Here is a 21,747-nt window from a genome sequence, read left to right as displayed (position 1 = left end):
AAGCATCGCAAGCTTTGTTCTGAGGTTGGATTGCCTGGTTTGAATTTCACCTTCCTTCTATGTTAAGTGATCTTAGAAAAGTCACGTAACCTAAGCATGGGCTTCCTCAGCTTTAAAGGAGGTAATCAGTCACTCCCAAACAGGGTTGTGTGAGAAGTGAGGCAACACACCTAATGACTTTAGCCTAATGCCTGATGTACAGCAAGTACTCAATAAATGTTCACTCATTTTGTTAGCTATCAGATGAGTGGTAAACCAATTCACCGACAGAATCCAAGTACAGTGTATAAAAAATCTTCTATTAAAAACCTCATACCAGTCTATAATTGTATAGTATTTGTAACAATATTTTTATGTATAGTTTTGGCAAGATTTGAAATTAAAGTTCTTCAGAGTTGAATAAAAAATTGACATGTGATCAAATCCAGTTAAAAAGTACACAGCTGAAGACGAATGAGCATGAAATAAACAACCAGTAAGCTCAACATTCAGAAAACTAAGATCATGGCATCTGGTCCCATCACTTCATGGCAAATAGATGGGGAAACAGTGGCTAACTTTATTTTTTTGGGCTCCAAAATCACTGCAGATGGTGATTGCAGCCATGAAATTAAAAGACGCTTACTCCTTGGAAGGAAAGTTATGACCAAACTAGACAGCATATTAAAAAGCAGAGACATTACTTTGCCAACAAAGATCCATCTAGTCAAGGCTATGGTTTCTCCAGTAGTCATGTATGGGTGTGAGTTGGACCATAAAGAAAGCTGAGCACAGAATTGATGCTTTTGAACTGTAGTGTTGGAGAAGACTCTTGAGAGTCCCTTGGACCGCAAGGAGATCCAACTAGTTCGTCCTAAAGGAAATCAGTTCATTGGATGTTCATTGGAAGGACTGATTTTGAAGATGAAACTCCAATATTTTGGCCACCTAATGTGAAGAGCTGACTCATTTGAAAAGACTCTGATGAAAAAAAAAAAAAAAGAAAAGACTCTGATGTTGGGAAAGATTGAAGGCGGGAGGAGAAGGGGACAAAAGAGGATGAGATGGTTAGGTCGCATCATTGACTCAATGGACATGAGTTTGGGTAAACTCCAGGAGTTGTTGATGGACAGGGAGGCCTGGCATGCTGCAGTTCATGGGGTCGTAGAGTCGGACACGACTGAGCGACTGAACAGAACTGAAGAAGAAATAACTCAGGGAAATATGAAAAGTTAAATTATTTTATTATAAAAATTATATAAAATAAACCATAAGCACAACAGTTAAAATTTAAACAGAATTAAGCCAGTTCATAAAACATTTCAAATGAAAAAGTAGTAACAAAAACCTTAAGAGCTTGTTTGAATTTAATCATCTTTAGATACATGATGTTTTATTTCCTAGACTTAAAAATAGTGATCTCCATTACACTTAGGCTGTGAAATATTAAATATCATTTAAAAAGACATTCTTAAACTCAGAGATTAACAAATACTTGCAAAGTGACCACCAAAATCTTTGTGTATCTGTTAACAAAATTGTAAATCCAGAATATAAAACCTACCTGAAATAATCTAACCAAATACCAAATTATTTAAGTATTTGAGACAGTTTTTGAGATGGTACCAACAGAAAATTAAAATCTTATTTATATACAACATTGTATACGCATATAGCTTTCTGTCAGTATACTTTCTAAAAACAAACCAAACTGGCCACCATTCTTGAAAACCCTTCCTACTCTATGCTGGAATTTAAAAGGACTTTTAGTAACTTCAAGGTTACGTAGAAAAATAAGTTGTTTATTGTTGAAATTACAAATAATTTTTCTTTTTAACTGATACAAGTTTTCAGTATTAAGCCCAAAGTTTCCAGAGAACCATTCTCCAGTATTAATGCTTTTCCCCTCCTCTAAAAAAGGAATGAATTCTATGTGGGGCAACACTTAGCTGGAAAGAATTCATTCCCCCGAAGACACTCACCTTGGGAACCCAGACTTTGGCTTTCACAAGTAAGTTCTTCATACAACTGCTTCTGAACAAAAAGTTCCTTCCCAACTACTGCTTTCCACTTTCCATACTCGTTTAAAATCAGATTTTAGAGATACTCAGTGACAAACTTTCATTTGGGTAATTGTCCAAACATGTACTGTCAGACAAAAGAATAAATATCTGGTCGTATCTGGAGCTAAATCTCAATTGAGAAAATGAGGATTTTATTTACATGAATACTGTTGAAGCTAAGTGTTGACTCAAGTAAGATGTTCTGTCTTGATTAATGCCATTACTCCATAAATAGTCACTTTTCTCCAGAACTGGGTTCAAATGTCATGTCGTACATTTCAAAGTAAGGACCCAGACTTGGGTAGGTTCTGACACATTCCATCAGTCAGGACAGACTGTCTTTGACAAATGATCATCTCATTAAAAAAAAAAAAAAAAAGTCTCAAATTTGTGCTTTCTTCCCCCATTTCTGGGCAAAAACCAGCCAGAAAAGACTGGTATATTGCATAGAATGGACTCCCTCAAATAAAGCAGCCCCCCAGCACAGGATAAGGATGATGTTTCACAGTATTTCTGTAAGAAAGCTCATTATCTTACATACATCTCTATTTTTTTCAGAGCCTCCCTAACAAAGATTCTGAAATATAATTTCTATAACCAGCTCTAAGTGATGGGGAAATTACTTTTATTATCATGAGGACATTTTCAGTTTCTTTTTCTTGGCCTTCAGTACAGGAGGCAGAGAAATCTTAAAGGCTGTCCTGAAATAATACACAGAAAAAAATAAAACACTTTTTAATGCTCTAAATCTCTGTAAAGTGGGAGCCAGCCACAGAACCCCAAAGATACTTACTCGCATGTGGTACAGATTGGGCTGAAATTGCAGAATACTGTAAATTGAAACAAAAAAAACACACCAGGATGATTTAGAAGCAACACAGTTGAAGATATTTTCTGCAGACTCCCCTCCAACATAGAAAAACTGGGTATAAGGACTTCCCTGGAGGTCCAACGGTTAAAACTCCACTTCCACTGCAGGGGGCATGCATTCAACACCTGGTCAGTTAGCTAAGGTTCCACATGCCACACAGTGCTCTCTGGCCCCCGCCAAAAAAAGACATAAAAAAGAAAAACTCAATACACGAACTTACTTGACAAGCACACAGAACAGACATAGCCGATTTCAATGAGATTTCGATGACAGAAGCAAGCAGCCCGGTAGTCAACATGAACTGGGGGTGGGAGGATTAACTGAGACCTCTGATCTTGATCAGGAAGAAAAACCCACTATATAAAACAAACAAACAAACAAAAATGAGCAAGAGATTTTTATTTAAAACATGGGGGAAAACAACCAGAAGCCAAGATACAGATATTAGATTTCAGCCAGTGAACACTGAGAATACTAAACTGGATTTCCCTTGAATGTCTGTTGAGAAATGTGTATTTTTCATTCCGCAATTACTGAGCACCTCCACACACAGGCACTGTGCTGTAAACAGCCATACAACATTCTGCACAGAGCTTACAGGGTTCAAAGACTACTGGAAGCTGGAATTCCCTAGGTCACCCCTCTATTCCTTTCTTCCAGTTACTGGGCATCAGCCGTCTCATTCCCATCCGTTCCCCAGGAAACAAGGGTCTCGACTGACTCAAGGCACTAGGTTCACTGTTGACGTTTCCTTACCAGTAGATACTGCAGAAGGGAAGGCATCTGGGGCACCTTCAAGTACAGTCCCCCTGTGATGTCACAAGCCTGTAAGACACACAGAGGACTCTGCCACGTGAGCGCTAGCTTTTACAGACGAGGTCATTCTCAGCACCAACTCTTCAGGTCTATGACACAGCAAATTCAAAGGGCATCTCTTCCCAGAGTGAGGGAGGATTGGAAGCTTGCAGCCACCTCTCCAGATGTTCAAATAGCTTGTGTTTTCCCCTTGGTGCATGCCCTTTCACCCTTTGAAGCCTGCAGTTATAAGACACTACATGCCCTTTTTCCTGTTTGTCTGCTGGTGGAACATTTTTATTCTTGCCATGTTTATTCACTCTCATCATATTTTTTAGTTAACAGTTTGAGATGTAATTCACACACTATGAAACCTATCCTTTTAACATCTAAGATTTACTAATTTTTAGAATATCCACAGAACTGTGCAACTGTCACTGCTATCTAGTTGCAGAACATCTTCATCACCCCACATCTCCATTAACAGTCACTCTTCATCCCTCCTTTCCCCTGACAACCACCAATCTGCTTTCTGTTTCCATGGACTTGCCTATTCTGGACACTTTTCTTTGATCAATAGAATCAGGCAAGCTATGTCCTTTTATGACTGGCTTCTTTTACTTAGGATAATGTTTTCAAAGTACATTCATATTGTAGCATGTATCAATACTTCATTCCTTTTTATGACCAAATAATATTCCACCACATGGATAGACCACAGTTTGTTTATCCATTCATCCGCTGATGGGCATTTGAGTTGTTTGCACTTCTGGGTTATTATGAATAGCACAGCTGTGAATATTCATGGACAGAATTTTGTGCAGACACATTTTCATTTTTCTTAATATATGTGCTGCTGAAGCGAGCACTTCATTTTTCTTAAATAAATATCTAAGAATGGAACTGCAGACTCAACTGGTAATTCTATGTTTAACTTTCTGAGGAAGTTTCAGATTGTTATCCAAAGAGGCTGTACCATTTCACATTCCAATAAACACCATGCACCTACCATCAAGCTTAAGAAACAGGACAATCCTAGAACTTTTGAGGCTGGTGTACTTTCTGGTTGTATACCCCCTCCCCAGCAGTAACCTAAACTCAAAGTTTTCTGTAATTTTATGCTTTTAACTGATCTTTTAGGAAATATTGTTCCTTGTGATCAAAAACTATTTATCAAAACTTTAGTATTGTCTTCAGTCTTATTTCCACTTTTTGTTTTGTTATGTTTTTCCTTTCTGGTTAAAGTAAAACTCATTTTCACGTTTTGATTAAAAGTAACATCTAACAGTGCTGTCCAAGAGAAACATAATATGAGCAACATATGTAATTTTTAATTTTCCAGCCACATAAAACAGGAACAATGAAGAAATAAAGTTTTAGTAGCATCTTTTAGATAACTCAATATATTCAAAGTGTTATCATTTTAACACGTAACCAGTATAAGAATCATTAACGAGATATTACACATTCTGTTTTTCATTCTAAGTCTTTGAAATTCAGTCTGTATACTCACGTACTTCTCAATTCAGATCAGACTCATTTCAAGAGCTCAACAGTCATATGGCTACCATTAGGGACAGCACAGATCTGGAACCTATTTTTTATAAAATTCTCTGCTTAGTGATCTATTCTTCCATCTGTATGCATAGAGCGATCATGCTGGTCACCTAACATTAAATTCGGGATGAAAGGATTTGAAGAGATTTTTCTTTTCCTATTTTTACTCTTTTTAAAAATACTTTTCTATGCTGTTTGAATTCATTTTAATGTGTGAATTATAATACTTGTACAAAGTCAATCAAAGCATTATGTAGAATATAAATAAAAATTTCAAAGTAACCAGAGAGATACTGGTGCTCTAACCTGAAGCATCATAAGGGCTAATCCCTAAAGCTGTGTGAAGACTTGTGGGTGAGAGGCATTTACCATAGGTAACAGAACACACCACGCTTTCATAACCACCACCAAGCATTCATTTAAAATATACCTGTTGGAGGAGTCCTGAATCAGAGTCTAACACGCAGGCATCGATCAAAATATTCTGAAATGGACATTTCAAAAAATATTAATAATGGAATAATTATTATTCCAGGAATAATGAAGACTACCTTATAGTGAGAACCTATCATATGCCAGATTCTGTTCTTAAAACGGCTCATTTAATATGCATGGTCACACTGAAAGATAGACATCTGATTTGCATTTTACACAGAAACACCCAGGCCTTAGCTGAGTGGTGGTCACAGAGCCAAGGGCAAACCACGCTGTCACCCCCAATCTGGCTGCCCTCAAAGTCCATGGCCTTTTCACTGTATCAAGCTGCCACTCCAAGATGGAAACTATTGATTAATAGTGACTATAGCAGTATTTTAGGATAATGTGACTAGCAGCATTTTAGGTTAAAATGGAAGCTCGTTTTTTTTTAAGTTTTTTGGCCATACCACCACAGCATGCAGGATCTTAGTCTCCTGACCAGGTATCAAACCCATAACCAGTGCCATGGAAGCATGGAGCCCTAACCACTGGACCACCAGAGATGTCCCAAAACCGAAGTGTTTTTTTTTCAAACTGAGGTTTTAAGAAAATTTTTTTGCAACATGTCAAAGAAGAAAATGTATTAATGATAACTCATCTGAACACTTGAGTTATTTGCAAAGTAAAAGTATCAAATATTTATTGTTGTTGTTTAGTTGCTAAGTTGTGTCCGGCTCTTTTGTGACCCCGTGGACTGTAGCCCACCAGGTTCCTCTGTCCATAAGATCTCCCAGGCAAGAATACTGGAGTGGGTTGCCATTTCCTTCACCCGGGGATCTTCCTGACCCAGGGACTGAACCCGCACCTCTGCACTGGCAGGAGGGTTCTTTACCACTGAGCCACCTAAAACCTCCCTAAAGCAGAAAGACAAAGAAATTGAGGCAACACATGCAGCAAACTGTTATAAAACTCAGGATTCTTAGCCTGAAGTCTACGGATGGGCTAAACAGGGTTGTAACTATATATGTAATTAAACCAAGTAACTATAAACAAAAGTGAGCTTGAGTGCATATTCTTCTGGGATCCACTAGATTCTCAAGGGTGCAGGACTCAAAATAGAAAAATAACTAGTACAAAACATGGATTGCAGATTCCCAATCCCTTAGTAAGTATTCAATAAGATTATTTCTTAAAGCAGGCCATTCAAACAGTAAAATTAATTCCTTCATTATGAAACCAGTATTCTTTAAAAAGAAGGCTCTCAATTCACCTGCTTCTGTGCTGCAAAGATGACATTCATGAAGTTCATATACTGCAATGCACTGTCTTCTGCAGCCTTAATCACCTAAAAATCATATGCATGTTAATACCTTTTGGCCACATTCTAATACTCTTACTCAAATGTCAACACAATATACAACAAACTACAATCAATATCATTTTTCTAATTTATCTTTGTTGTTATTAAAAATCTCCCCCAAATCCTATCATTCAAGAGATAATCCTTGTTAATGGTTTCTAAAGAGCATCTATGTGGACATGTATATACATTCACATCCAACAGACACAGACACACACACACCTAGGATGATACCCTAGTATTCTGCAACCTCATTTTTCAGTCCCCAATATCTGGGGGAAACAACCTTATGTCAATAAATATGAGTGTATATCATCCTTAATGCTGAGTTCCTAGATTTTGACTATTTAACCAATTACCTACAGAAGACATTTAGGCAGTTTCCACATCTCAGTTGTTTTTTTTTCCAAACCTCAATTTTAGACAAGGCTCTGATGAACACTCCCATCTACCCTTTGCATGACTGATTAGCTCCTAAGATAACCGGTGAGATTACTAAAGTGTCTGCACTTTTCATTTTGATACATATTACCGACCTGCCTTCCAGAAAAGCTGTACTAATTTATCCTCTTACACGATGCAAGAGAAGAATCACTAGTAGGGCTGCCGTATTTCCAAACGCTACCTGGTCATTTGCATTTCCTCTTCTGCAGACTGCTCATGTTTCCCACCTGTTCCTTCGGAGTGAACCCTGACTTTTAAAAATTAATTTACAAAAGCTCTTTTTTATTTTAGAAATAATACATTAATCTTATCATGTAGTTATGTTGAAAACACTTTTTCCTAATAGATTTTTTCTTTTCCCATCCTTGTTTTGGAGGTTTTCTTTTTTTTAGGTCTTAAGCTTTCTTTTAAAGTTTCACATCATGCTTAGCAAGATACTCACCAACTGAAGATGATAAACACGTATTTCCTTCCAGCACTTTTACGACTCGAATTTTTACATTGACATGTTTGATCATTATTAGAATGTGCTTAGGAGTAAGCAGTGAGATCTAGCTCTGTGTTCCTCCCAACGGCCAACCAACTGGCCCAGTATCTTTTACTGAATAATCCATTTCCTTCCCACACATCTGAAGTGTTTCATTTATCTTGTGTCAAACCCCACTATGTACCCATTATCTGTTTGCATACTACTGCACCAGAACCACACTGTTACTGTAGCTTTATAATGTGTTTGAATGCCTAAAGGAGTGCGAATAAAGAAGAACAAAGAGCGCTGCCCACCACCCAGTTCTACAAGGGTTAAGTGGGAACCCACTGCAGCTGTCCACCGACCACGCACCCTGAAAGGCGTCCAGGATGAAAGGCAGGACGAGGCACTCAGTGCTTTGGATAAACAGGCTATTAGACAGTCAGATGGGTTTCTCAAGAAGAATTTCAACAACCCCAGATTCTTGCCTCTTTGTAGGCAAGAACTGAAAAAATAGAAAAGCACTAAAATCACTATCTTGAGATATCTGTTCTTTGTGATTAGCAGTCATCTTTTACCAAGATGTATGCTTGACCGTGTGAATTTCCTAGGCAAGAACTGAAAAAATAGAAAAGCACTAAAATCACTATCTTGAGATATCTGTTCTTTGTGATTAGCAGTCACCTTTTACCGAGATGTATGCTTGACTGTGTGAATTTCCTAGCCTAAAAAAAAAAAAACCCCATGTAAACTGGTCTCTCCTCTGCCTCTTTGGGACAGTTTCTTCACAGTTGAGTGGTTGTCTCCTGAGCTATAATGCTCAGTAAAACCCTGAATAAAACTTAAACCCAAAAAAAAAAAAAAAAAAAACTTAAACTCACAACAGTAATGTTGTGTATTTTTCTTTAAGTCAACTGGAGCAAGTGCCTACTTACTATTCTCTTTTAGAAAGCTCCTGGCTATTCCCACCGATTTATTCTTTTAGATAAACTCTTGACTTTCCTAAATCCCCCCGCTCTGCCAGGAAAAAAAAAATCTGATTAATATTCTGAGATTGCACTGAACTTACAGTTTAATCTTGGACAAACTGACATTCGAAAATAAAATATGGCTCTCCACAAACTAGGGGTTACCAGTGGGGAAGGAGGAAGAAGAGACGGGCAACAGAGTGGTAGAGATTTAAGAGGTATAATCTATTACAGACAAAAAAAGCTACAAGGATATATCACACAACATGGGAAATACAGTCAATATTTTAATAACTATAAATGGAATACAACCTTTAAAAAAACTGTGAATCTCTGTATTATATACCTGTAACTATATAATACTATAGATCAACTATCCATCAATAAAAATAACTGAAAAAATTAAAAAAGAAAAAATATGGCTCTGTTTATTCGATAATTTTATGTCTCTCAGAATTTCAGTTTTTCATCATAATTAACTTTACACATTACTTGTTAATTAACTCTGGAATCTTAATATTTATTGCTTCTATTATAAATGGGTCTTATTTCTCAGTCTGTTTTCTAACTGGCTCTGGCTGATATAAAAACATAGGACAGATTTCTTTTAATCTTACCAATATCCTTGATTTCATTTCCTGATTATCTATAAAGAGATAAAAACAGATTACATTACAACTGAATCTCACTGAACATATTATAAAGTTTTCTCACCAATTTAAAAACAGTCCCTCAAAGTTATAGTAGTAAAATAAGAATTACAGTTTCATAGAAGATTGCAGGCTCTTACCTTTAACTTCCTTGTTCATTCTATGAATGTCTTATTTTCTCAGCATTAAGGAATTTAAAAATATTGTTTCAGAAAAAATAAATTCAAATCATAGTTAAATAAATTCAGCATCCACCTACCTGAAAAAAAAAGGAAAAGCTCCATGACTCACAATAAATACACAAAAGAGATTGGTAGCTTCCAATTACTGACTTTGCAATCAAGTGGGCTTTGTAACCTGACCAAAATATGACTGTTCTCCCAGAAAATTAAAATGAATAGATAGATTCTATGGCTATCTATCATGTCCTAGATTTGAATACTGGCACAAGTTAATCAATACATCAACCACATGAGATGATGAATTTATAAACCACACACACAATCAGACACCCCCAATCAGTCTGGGGACTGAGGGATCACTCGATACTGTACAAAACAAACAAATTAAATTACTTAAGACTGAAAAAAAGTCACACAAACATAGGTTATCAACATGCTTATAAAGGTGGGCAAAATAACTCATTCTCCTGGGAGAACCAGCTGCTCATTTAATAAGCCCCAGGGTCAGTAAATGGCTTTTAAAATCAAACACTGTTTCTAACATGAGAAAAGAAAAAAAAAAGTTTTAATCTGTCTAATAATTAACAGAAAAACATCCTGAAGAATAATTCGTTGTGAGCAAGACATACTGGAGAAAGTAGTTTTCTCATTCTTACAGCTTCTCCTAAAAACATGTTAAAAACTTTTTTATTATCTACCGCTTTAGAATACTCATGCCTTCCAGTAATGTGGGCATCCACGGTTCTAAGAAGTATCAAAAGTTAAGGTATCTTTATTAAAGGAAAAAACAAAACAAACTTCTGAATGATTAAAACACCAAGGATACAGCAGGGGCTTCCCTGGTGGTCCAGTGGTTAAGAATCCACGTTGCAATGCAAAGGACACTGGTTCGATCCCTGGTCTGGGAAGATCCCACGTGCTGTGGGGCAACTGGGCCCGTGTGCCTCAGCTAAGGAGCCCACTGCTGCAACCACTGCAGCCTGCGCGCCCGAAAGTGCAGGCTCCACAACGAGAGAAGCCACGGCAGCGAGACGCCAGAGCACCCTAAGTACAGAGTAGCCCTGCTCGCCACGGCCAGAGAAAGCCCGCAGGCAGCAACAAAGACCCAGCACAGCCAAAGAGAAAATAAATAAATACATATTTAAAAAAAAAAAACACCAAGGATACAGCAAAGAGCTTTGGCCAGGGATCCTGCCAGCAGAGTCTCTGTGTGTTGACCCTCTATGTCACCTGTAAATAACAAAAAGCATTAAAAAGAGAATTTTTAGGTACTTTCTTGAACCAAAATCATTTTTAAACCAAAGCATTCATCTTCATGAAGGAAATCAGATAACATTTTCAAAACTGGGTTTATAAACACAGATAAGCAATTGTTAAACATTTTCTCAATTTAAAATACCCTGGTGGCTGGGGGCTGAAGGGGAGGAATGAGGGGTGGTTGTTTAATGGGTATGAAGTCCAAGTTTGGGATGATGAAAAAGTTCTTGAAATGGATAGTGGTGATGTTTGCCCAACAATGTGAATGTACTTAATGCTACCGACCTGTACCCTGAAAAATGGTTAAAATGGTAAATTTTATGTTATAAATACTAAAGAGTATCCTGGTGTTACTGGGGAAGGTTCTGATTTCTCAATGATCTGAGTGGTACAAAAATCTGTGTGTGACCGAGGGCAGCCTGCACAGAGGTCCCTGGCTAGGCTCTGAGCCTTTCCTATCACCTCCTCCTTCCCACTGCCCTGGAAAAGCTGGACCAGTGAAAAGAGGACTGGAGCAACTCCCCTGGCTGTGGGAGGTAGGGACAAAGTTCACAGCTTATCTGGAGACTTGAGTGAAAAAAAAAAAAAATCACTCATAAAAATCAAAATTCTAAACATCCAGTTCAACAAGGTAGGAGTCCAGACTAACACCCTGTAGGAACAGGGCTTGCAACTGGTCCAGAGTGCTGATGCCTCAAGGGGAGGTCAGACCGGGAAAGGTCTAGACCACTGAACTGATAAGTTGGGCCTTTACGCTGGAGGCCAGTGGTTTCCAAAATGTGATTCTAGAACCCACTGGAACTCAAGAAAAACACAAATTCTTGGGTCCTCCCTGGCGCTGTGCTATGCTCAGTCGTGTCTGACTCTTTAAGACCCTATGCAGTGTAGCCCAACAGGCTCCTCTGACCACGGAATTCTTCAGGCAAGAATACTGGAGTGAGTTGCCATTTCATACTTCAGGGGACCTTCCCGACCCAGGGATTGAACCCAGGTCTCGGTCTCCTGCATTGGCAGACAGTTTCTTTACCGTGTGAGACACCAGGGAAGTCCCTGGGCCCTCCCGAGACCCACTGAATCGGAAACCATGAAGTGGGGCCCAGTATTTCATGTTATTGGGGTGTAACTTACAGATCTCAAAATTCACTCTTTTTCAGTGCACAAGTCAATGATTTCCAGAAAATTTCTAGAGTTGAAATCATCACCATGATCCAGCTGTAGAACACTTTCATCACTCCAAAAGATCACTTAGGCCCATTCCCAGTCCCTTCCTGCCCACCACCCCCTCCCACCACCCCCAACTCCATGTAGTCCCAAGAGAAATCACTGATCCACTATCTGTCTCTAGAGTTGCCTTTTCCCTACCGGTGATTGGGACAAAGGAGACAGTTTAAAACCACTGCCTGCAGGCAACAGGGAATTAGCAAAAGTCTTTGAGGCAGGGAATCCTAACTCTGATTTTTAGAATGGTAACTCTAGAGGGCTGAGTGGAAGGACTTAAATGGGGAGAGACAGGAGTAAGAAGCTGTTATAATGATCCGGAGCAAAGGCTCTCAAGCGGGGCAACTGTGCCCCAAGAGGGTCATTTGGTTTGTACCTGCATGCGTGCTCAGTCATGTCCAACTCTGTGACCCCACGGACCACAGCCCACCAGCTCCTCCGTCCATGGGATTTCCCAGGCAAGAATACTGGAGCGGGTTACCATCTCCTTCTCCAGGGGATCTTCCTGACCCAGGTTTCGAACCCGTGTCTCTTTCATCTCTTGCATTACAAGGCAGATTCTTTAACAACTGTGCCACCTGAGAAGTCCCAGCTGGGGGATATTTTAGCATTCAGTTGGTTGAGGCCAGGGATGCTGCTAAGTAAGTATCCTCCAAAGGGTTTCCCTGGAGCTAAGATGGTAAAGAATCCACCTGCAATGCAGAAGACCTGCATTGGATCCCTGGGTTGGGAAGATCCCCTGGAGAAGGGAATGGCAACCTGCTTCAGTATTCTTGCTTAGAGAATTCCATGAACAAGAGGAGCCTGGGGCTACAGTCCATGGAGGTGCGAAGAGTGGGACATGACTGAGCAACTAACCCTTATCCTCCAAAGCAAAGGAAACTCCCCATAACAAAGAATTCCCCCACCCAAGATGTCAGCAGTCCCAAGGTTGAGCTAGACGGCAGGTAATAAGGGGTCAGACTTTGGAGGTACTTCTGAGATTAAATTAATAGGATTTCATAGATGATTAGATGTTGGTTTAGAAGGAAGCAGTCAAAATGAAAGCTTTTGGAAAAGCAAGTGGATGGGGGTGACAGAAATGGAAGTAGTGGTATCATTGAGGGGAAAGAAAATGAAACTGGTCTGGGGCTTATTAATGAGGCTGAGGGACACTTAAGCGGAGACATCTGCAGTTTGAAAGAAAGGAAGGATTAGAGACAAAGATTGGGAAGGGTTCATACACAAATGATAACTAATGGGAAGGTTGGATGAGAACACACAGAGGAAGAAAAACACTGTGCAGAATTTAAAAAAAAAGAAAAGTTTTTAAAGAAATAAAATGAAAGACTTCCCTGATAGGAATCTGCCTGCCAATGCAGGGGACACTGATTCAGTCCCTGGTCTGGGAAGATTCCACATGCCTCAGGGCAACTAAGCCCGTGTGCCACAAGTACTGACGCCCACGGGCCCTAGACCCCATGTTCCGCAACAAGAGAAGCCACCACCACGAGAAGCCTGCTCACTGCAACTAGAGAAAAGCCTGAGCCCAGTGACAAAGACCCAGCGCGGCTGAAAATAAATAAATAAAATCAATATTTTTAAAAAATGAAGGAAAAGTCAAAAATGGAAGAAAGAATGGTCTGAGAAAGAAAAAAATGGGTCAAAACAGGCTATCCTCAAACACTAGAGTGTTTCAAGTGGAGGCTGGTGAACCATGTCCATGCTACAGAAGTCAGGCAAGTATCACACAGGCTTTTGTGGGCATGATTTAAAAAAAAAAGAGAGAGAGAGACAGAATTAAGTAGATAATATCAAGAATCTCAAACTTTTGGACTCAAAACCTTAAGCACTTCCACATTCAACTCCATCTGCAAATAGCAATAATGGGAGGAAAAAAAGCTGAAAGCAATTACTTTTGGTCATTAGATCTTTGATCTCTTCAGCGATAACTTCATTTGCTGCTGTCAACAACTCGTATTTTCCATCTTTACTTCCTGAGGGAGTAAATTCAGAAGAAGGGTTTCCTGGGTCTCCAAAGAAGTCTCCAAGTCTGCCATTCTTTCCAGGGTATAAGAATCGACTGAAATAGAAAAACAGACAAAAAACCCCCTAGTCACACCGAGACTCAGTGCCCATACTAAACATCAAAATAAAAGTCAGCAGAGATAAAAACCACACCAATTACAGAATCTCAAGACTCCATCATAAACTCCAGTTTTACAAAATGTATAAAACAGGCAAATTGGCAAACATGAGTCTACCACCATGGGATGTTTTGATGATTCCACTGTTTTCTTAAAAAACAGGAAAAATAAAGAAGGTACTCGGTTACAGTCTCTTGAAACACTTTACAGTGGTTCTCACTCTTTAGATGACAACTGAAGAGAATTCCTACCAAATTCTAATTTACTATTTAGTTTATTATTTGAGGTATATTTATCTACCCCAGTAATATCTCATCTCAGGGTCCTTAAGCACTGAGCAGGAAGAGTAACCATAATGGTCATACCTTTCCTGAATGTGACTTGCTATCACTGCAAGTTTGTTGGAACGATTCATGAACAAATGAGAATTCCCCAGCACCATCACGGCATCAATGCATTTTGATAGAGTAAACTGTTGAAACACAGAAGAAAAAAGAATCTAAATCAGCTACCCAAAAACACTATGTCAGATAATTATTCACGCTAAAAATTTGCTCTGGAGTTCGTGCTCCAAGGTCATAAGCAAAAACATTGGAGAGGTATAGTTTTCTAATTCTGAACAGCACAGACTTGCCCATTTCTGACTTGCTTAAAAAAACAACACACGGCAGGCCAGGTCTCATGGAAGAGAGCAAAATGAAGGAAGAGCGGCTATTGGGGGATGGGACGGAACTGGGCAAGTGGGAGGAGATACGGTCATTTTTTTATAAACATAATGATTGATTTGTGCTCCAGTTGACCTAAATAAAACTTAGTCAGTAGAATCAATCTTTACTAATACTAGTTAGCGAGACTCGTCCTTTCTTTCTCCTCCTGCACAGAACTGTCTACCAGGTACCATTTCATCCTCCCCGATAATCAAAACCGTCCAATTTGAAATATAAACTCAAGAAAGACTAAAATTCCAACTGAGACAAGAAATCACATGCAAAGACATTCATTTTCACTGTTATTGTTCCAGCTGTTATACTGTTAATCAATACAACTTATTTGTTCATAAATAAATGTATTCATAGCAAAAATATGGATAATCAAATCTGAAAAAGAAACTATAGTAGAATTTTCTAGTCTTACTTATGAGACCACTTCCTCATCTGTACAATATTCCACAAATGCTCTTTGTATAACATTCAGGGAATAGTAAACATGTCACATCTTCTGTGATAAAATTACTAGCAAACTATTGTTATACATACAATAGATAATATATATTGATTAAATCGGTAATTGTAAAATCTTTCAATTCATTCATTCACTAAATATGCTGAGAACCTATTATGTGCCATGTGAAGACCCTTTCTTTCATGGAATTTACATTCTGACAAGTATTAATATTACTAAAGAAAGAAATACTTTAAGCAGAAAACAAAACTGATAAATTTCACTCACTCAATTTCTTAAAATGTAAAACAAACCTATTAAAATTTCTACACAACAAAAAACAACTAAACCAAAGTGAAAGGGAAATTACAAACTGGAAAAAAAACCTGCAACATATGAAAGACAATGAGTTAACCTTTTAACATAAAGAGTGTTCACAAACCAGTTAGAAAAAAAAGGAACACCCAAAGAGGAAAATGGGAAACTCCCCAAAAGAAAAATACAAAGGAGAAATACAAAGGGCCACGAAATATACTAAAAGAAGACTGAGAGAATTTTTGGTACATCATACTGGCAAAAGATAAAATAAGAAAACAGAGCATCTTGTGTTAGTACAAAAAAAAAAAAAAAGGAATCCTCATATACCACTGATGAGAGTTCAAAATAATACTTTTCCTGGAGAGTATGATAATATGTAGTGATATGCTGGTCCAGCCACACCACAGAATTCTACTCAGCAATAACAAACAATGAACTACTGATCCATGTAGCAACATGGACAATATCAAAGTAACTACACTGAGTAAAAACAACAGACCAATAGACCAAACAAGAAAAAAACCCAATAACAAAAAACCAACTATATACTGTTTGATTCCAGACACATACCTTAAAACGGCAAACTAACCTATAGTGATATTATGCAGATAAGTGGCTACCTCTGGGAGGGAATAGGGAGAGAGCTGGGTGAGAGAAATTCAAAGGAATATGAAGAAACTCTGGGAGTGATGGATTTGTGTGTTTTTGTTTTGTTTTGTTCTTTTGGACACATTGATCAGCTTAAAGGATCTTAGTTCCCCAAACGGACTAAAGCCAGGCCACAGCAATGAGAGCCCTGAGTCCTAACCACTGGACCATCAGGGAACTCCCATGGATCTATATCTCATTATTTTGATTGTGGTGATAATTTCATGAATGCATACATAGTGAAAACATTAACACTTTCAATATGTGCAGCTCATAGTACATCAACTTGATACAGTTGTTTTATCAAGTACATAACTTGTTCTTAATGGTGAGAACATGTCCAATTTAAGAATTAATTAAGAACATGTCCAATTTAAGAATTTAAAAATTGAACATAACATTTTTTGTTGTTGTTGTTGTTGGTCTTGTTTAGCTCACAAGATCTCCAAAAATTGAGGGTGACACAGTGTATGTTTCTCCTCAGACCTAACCATGGACGTAACATTTTTATATGAATTTCATCAAAGAAAATATACAGATAGCTAATAAGCTTATGACCAAGACTCTCCAACATCATTAGTCATTAGTGAAATGCAAATTAAAACCACAATGAGGTACTACCACCTATGCTAGAATGACTATAATCAAAATGACAGGACGCTGCCCTGGTGGCCCAGTGGCAGGGGACACGGGTTTGATCCCTGGTCCAGGAAGATCCCGCATGCCATAACTAAGCAAATGAGCCACAACTACTGAGCCTGCAGGCTGCAACTACTGAAGCCTGTGCACCCTAACGCTGGCATTCCGCAATAAGACAAGCCCACACACCACGATGTCCTGGCTTCGCTCTTTGTACTGCAGTTACAGAAGATGTTACTACTGGCGGAAGCTGGAGTCAGGGCACACAGACCTCTCTGTACCAGTTTTTATAATTTCCTGTGAGTCCACAACTATTTCAAAGTAGAAATCATTAAAAAAAAAAAGACTACATATTATATGGAATCAATATACGAAATGTCCAGAAAAAGCAACAGAGAGACAGAAACCAGACAAGTGGTTGCCTACAACTGGGGGGAAGGCTTCCCAGGTGGCTCAGTGGGAAAGAATCCACCTGCCAATGCAGGAGATATGGGTTCAATCCCTGCGTCATGAAGATCCTCTGAAGAAAGAAATGGCAACTCACTCCAGCATTCTTGCCCGAGAAATCCCACAGACAGAGGAGCCTGGTGGGCTACTGTCCATGGGGTCACAAAGAGTTGGGCACGACTTAGTGACTAAACAACAATAACAGCTAGGGCGTAGGAGCAGTGACTGACTGCGAACAAGCACGAGGGAACCTTCTGGAAATAGAAGTTTCCTAAAATGGAATTGTGGTAGTGGTGGTTATACAACTTTACTGTGATTTTTACTAAAAAACACTGAACTATACATTATAACGGGTGAATTTTATGGTATGAAATTATACCTTAATAAAAAAGCAACATACACATATATTCAGTCAAACCAGAGCTATCCAAAAGCCTTCCCAAGCAGCCTTACCTGAGACTCCTTTAATGCTTGCTTTCCCCACCAAATAGGGTTGGTATCAATTATGATAACTAGAAGATTCAATTCATCTTCTGAAAATGTTAACGGAAAAAAAATTAGCCTCATAAAAGTGAAACAAAGCGAACATTTCCAATTTGTAAATTAAATCCAAAGCAAGTACCACTACATGCCCTTCTATGTATATAAGCTACATCCATGAAAGTAACACAAGATCAAGTTCTTTTAAAGACTTAAAGCTCTGGAGGCCCTCAGTGAGCTCTTGCTTGCCTTCTGCACACGTACACCTCTCATGCACTGAAATAGTCGCCTCCAACCTTTTTGGCACCAGGAACGGGTTTCATGGAAGACATTTTTTTCCACAGGTTGTGTGGTGGGGTGGGGGGGTGGGGGTGATGGTTCATTCCAGGATGACTCAAGAGCACTACATTTACTGTTCACTTTATTTCTATTATTGTTACATTAGCTATACCTCAGATCGTCAGGCATTAGCTCCCGGAGGTTGGGGACCCCTGCAGTAGACTATGAACATTGTGTGGTTGGAGTCTCTTTTATCACTGCTTGTCCTCTGCTCTGAACACAATGCCTAGCATGGGGTGGATGCTCAATAAATATTTTATGAACACAAAGATAAATGCATTACAGATGTCTGGTCAAGGACAGAAGGCACTGATAAACCAGTACTGAGAATCACTAGTAGAATTTCAGGCATGAGGTAGGGGTGGGTGGGGAGAGATTTAAAGGGAGACACAGAATCAATTTGGCTCCTGGTCCATCAAATCACCTTCCAGCAAGGCCAATTATAATTAGTAAACAATCTTTAAAAGGTAAAAACCAGAGTGAAAAGCAATGGTTGTGTAAAGATTTTATTGTGAAAAAAATTAGGCTACTCTTTACAAAGTGAAAGACACAACGAAACAGGCTAACTTAACACAGTCATTCATTCAACAAACATTTACACTAAAGTACCAGTGTTAGGTGTCAGGGATACTGGATCCAAGCCCTCAAGGAGCATATATTGTAACTGAGGTGACAGACATGTGAACCAGCAAGCACACATTGTTATGAAAAACCCAGGATGCTCATTTAATAGCAGAAAGCAGCAATGACTTGCTTGCATACTCAAATCCTATTTACTCTCCAAGGTCCCAACCCAATGCTACCTCCTTATCTAAAAGTCCTCCCCAGGTCTTCCAACAGGTCCTGGCTCCCCCATCTCAGGAGAGAGGAAATGTCAGTCTTTCTGTGTCAGTCCCAGCACATGTAATCCTATCATCCTGTCCCATTGCTGACAACTCAGAAAGGGACTTAATGCTATCTTTCGATTGTTGTTGTTGAGTCGCTAAGTTGTGTCCGACTCTTGTGACCCCCATGGACTGTAGGCTGCTAGGCTCCTCTGTCAATGAGGTACTCCAGGCAAGAACTCTGGAGTGGGTAGCCATTCCCTTCTCCAGGGGATCTTCCTGACCCAGAGATTGAACCTATGTCTCCTGCATTGGCAGGCAGATTCTTTACCAATGAGACACCAGGGAAGCTATCTTTCACCAATTATAAGATGTACTCCCTCCTTTTTCTAACAGTTTTACAGTTTTCAGCAATTTGACAGTTGCTGAACTCAGGATGGTATCTTACCATTATGACTGATCATATTTTCTCTCTTAGTGATATAGTAAATAAAAGCACATTTCATAATCATATTGCCTTAGATTAGATGAAATATGGTATTCCTATTTTGCAAGAGAAAGTAACTTGCTCTAAGTCACATGGCCTGCTAACAAGTAGCAAAGCTAACACCCAAGGTCTGAAGACAGACCTGCTTGACTCTAAAGACTGTGGCTAAAAACGATACAGATAAACCTACTTGCAGGGCAAGAACAGAGACACAGACATAGAGAAGGGATATGTGGACACAGTTGGGGGATACGAATTGGGAGATTAGGACTGACATATATGCACTACCATGTGTAAAACAGATAGCTAGTGGGAAGCTGCTGTCTAGACAGGGAGCTCAGTCAGTGCTCTGTGATGGCCTAGATGTGGGGCTGGCGGCAGGAGGGAGGGAGATCCACGAAGGGGGAGATATATGTACACATACAGCTGATTCACTTTATGCTGTTGTACAGCAGAAACTAACACAATATTGTAAAGCAATTATACTCCAACAAAAAAAATGAAATAAAGACTGTGGCTTTTTAACACCTTATTGCCTCCTTCTGACCACCCACAGTGTGGTCCCTCTTCTGATGACAGTACTCATGACCTCATTTTACACTTAGCTATGCTTCTGATCTCTCTTCCCCACTCAGCCCTCTAAATCGTGCGTGGCCTTCTTAGAGAATGAGGAATGTTAGTAAACCACAGAACAAAGTGTTTAGCACAGAAAGCCACTTAATAACTATCTCTCCCACAGGCCCTCACTCCTCTGCCCCAAAGCCTTTGACCTTATATCTCCATCAGGTCCCACTCTCCAATTCTCAGAGCCATACATTCCTTGCTACTATCAAGCCTGAGAAAAACAAAGCGTTACCTGTCAGAAGAGGTGTGAATCCATACACATAGAATGTCCCTGTGGATTTCCTTCTTTGGGTCTCTACCTCCTCATCTGTAGACAGGGGCCATACCAGATCTGCCTCCCTCACAGAGTTGTAATATTAAAACAGATAAATGATGCATGGACAATTGTTACCGTCCCTGAAAGGATCTATTTCTATTCTTGCTCTCCACAGTCAATTTCCCACAGAGCAGTCAAAGTAATCTTTTAAGATAGTAAATCAGGGAATTCCCTGGCCGTCCAGTGGTTAGGATTCAATGCTTCCATTGCAAGAGGACATGGCTTGGATCCCTTGTCAGGGAACTAAGATCTCGGGGGGAAAAAAAAATCGTAAATCAGTAATACTTCTTTTTTTTCAGTAATACGTCTTGTTAGGAGCCCTAAAACGGCTTGTATTACACTTAAAATAGAGATCCGGTCCCACAAGGGACCTGCACCTGGCTAGCTAGCTGTCTGATCTCATCCCTCTATCCCAACCTGCTCCCACCACCCTGGCCTCTTTTTTCCTCCCTTTAAGACACCAGGCTCTGTAGCTGGTAGTTTAAATATGAACGAAAGTCTCCACTCTCCTCAACCCGCAGGCGTCCCCTTTCCGTCTTCCCATTGCAATGTAATGGCTCAATTTGTCACCAGGTCTTCACAGAACTTTTATAAAGTCACTCAAGTCTTAGTCTGAATATTACTAGTCTTCCCTGGACCAATATTGAAAGCAGCTCCTCCTGGATCATCCCCGAATAGCAATCGACACCATCATCACTTTATATTGTCATCACAGCTCTTGTCACCCTTCGAAATTAATTTTATTTACTTGCCTGTCTGTCTCGCTCACTAGACTGTAACCTCCACTAGTCTGTCGTGTTCTCTATGTATCCCCCATGGCATGAAATAACGCCTGGCACACAAGAGGCGCTCCAAAAATATTTACTGAATGAACGAATTTGCTACTCCTTTAAAGACCAAACAGGCTCCACCCAGCCCCCCAAATACAGTCCATTTGGTAGGTCATCGCCGGGCAAAGTCTGCTTAGTCCCGGGGTCCGGCTCCCGCCGGCGCGGCCCTCACCGTCTGAGACCATGGCGACCAGAGTCCCTCGGCGAACAGCCACTTGCAAGCAAGCAGACCTGCCGGAGTGTACGAACTTCGACTTCCGGCGCCACCGAGTGACGTA

The 21,747-nt window shown here is 39.6% G+C and overlaps 1 protein-coding gene across 1 annotated transcript; it reads right to left on the bottom strand.

Annotated features, from left to right (window-relative positions):
* Nucleotides 1–1,206: 1,206 nt before the first annotated feature.
* Nucleotides 1,207–21,726, bottom strand: GTF2H3 (general transcription factor IIH subunit 3). The gene is made up of 13 exons (XM_065904449.1): nucleotides 21,642–21,726; nucleotides 18,023–18,102; nucleotides 14,722–14,828; nucleotides 14,126–14,292; nucleotides 10,923–10,985; nucleotides 9,714–9,743; nucleotides 9,541–9,569; nucleotides 6,953–7,027; nucleotides 5,696–5,749; nucleotides 3,670–3,738; nucleotides 3,134–3,269; nucleotides 2,836–2,872; nucleotides 1,207–2,743 (listed from the first exon to the last, which is right to left on the bottom strand). Exons 1-13 carry the CDS (start codon nucleotides 21,652–21,654, stop codon nucleotides 2,674–2,676), a joined length of 930 nt encoding a protein of 309 aa, XP_065760521.1. The 5' UTR covers nucleotides 21,655–21,726; the 3' UTR covers nucleotides 1,207–2,673.
* Between the last annotated feature and the right edge of the window lie 21 nt (nucleotides 21,727–21,747).

The sequence above is a fragment of the Muntiacus reevesi genome, chromosome 13 (genome assembly GCF_963930625.1).
Source record: "Muntiacus reevesi chromosome 13, mMunRee1.1, whole genome shotgun sequence".
Classification (NCBI taxonomy): domain Eukaryota; kingdom Metazoa; phylum Chordata; class Mammalia; order Artiodactyla; family Cervidae; genus Muntiacus; species Muntiacus reevesi.
Note: the sequence above shows the minus strand (reverse complement) of the source record. Positions and strands in the feature narration are given on the sequence as shown.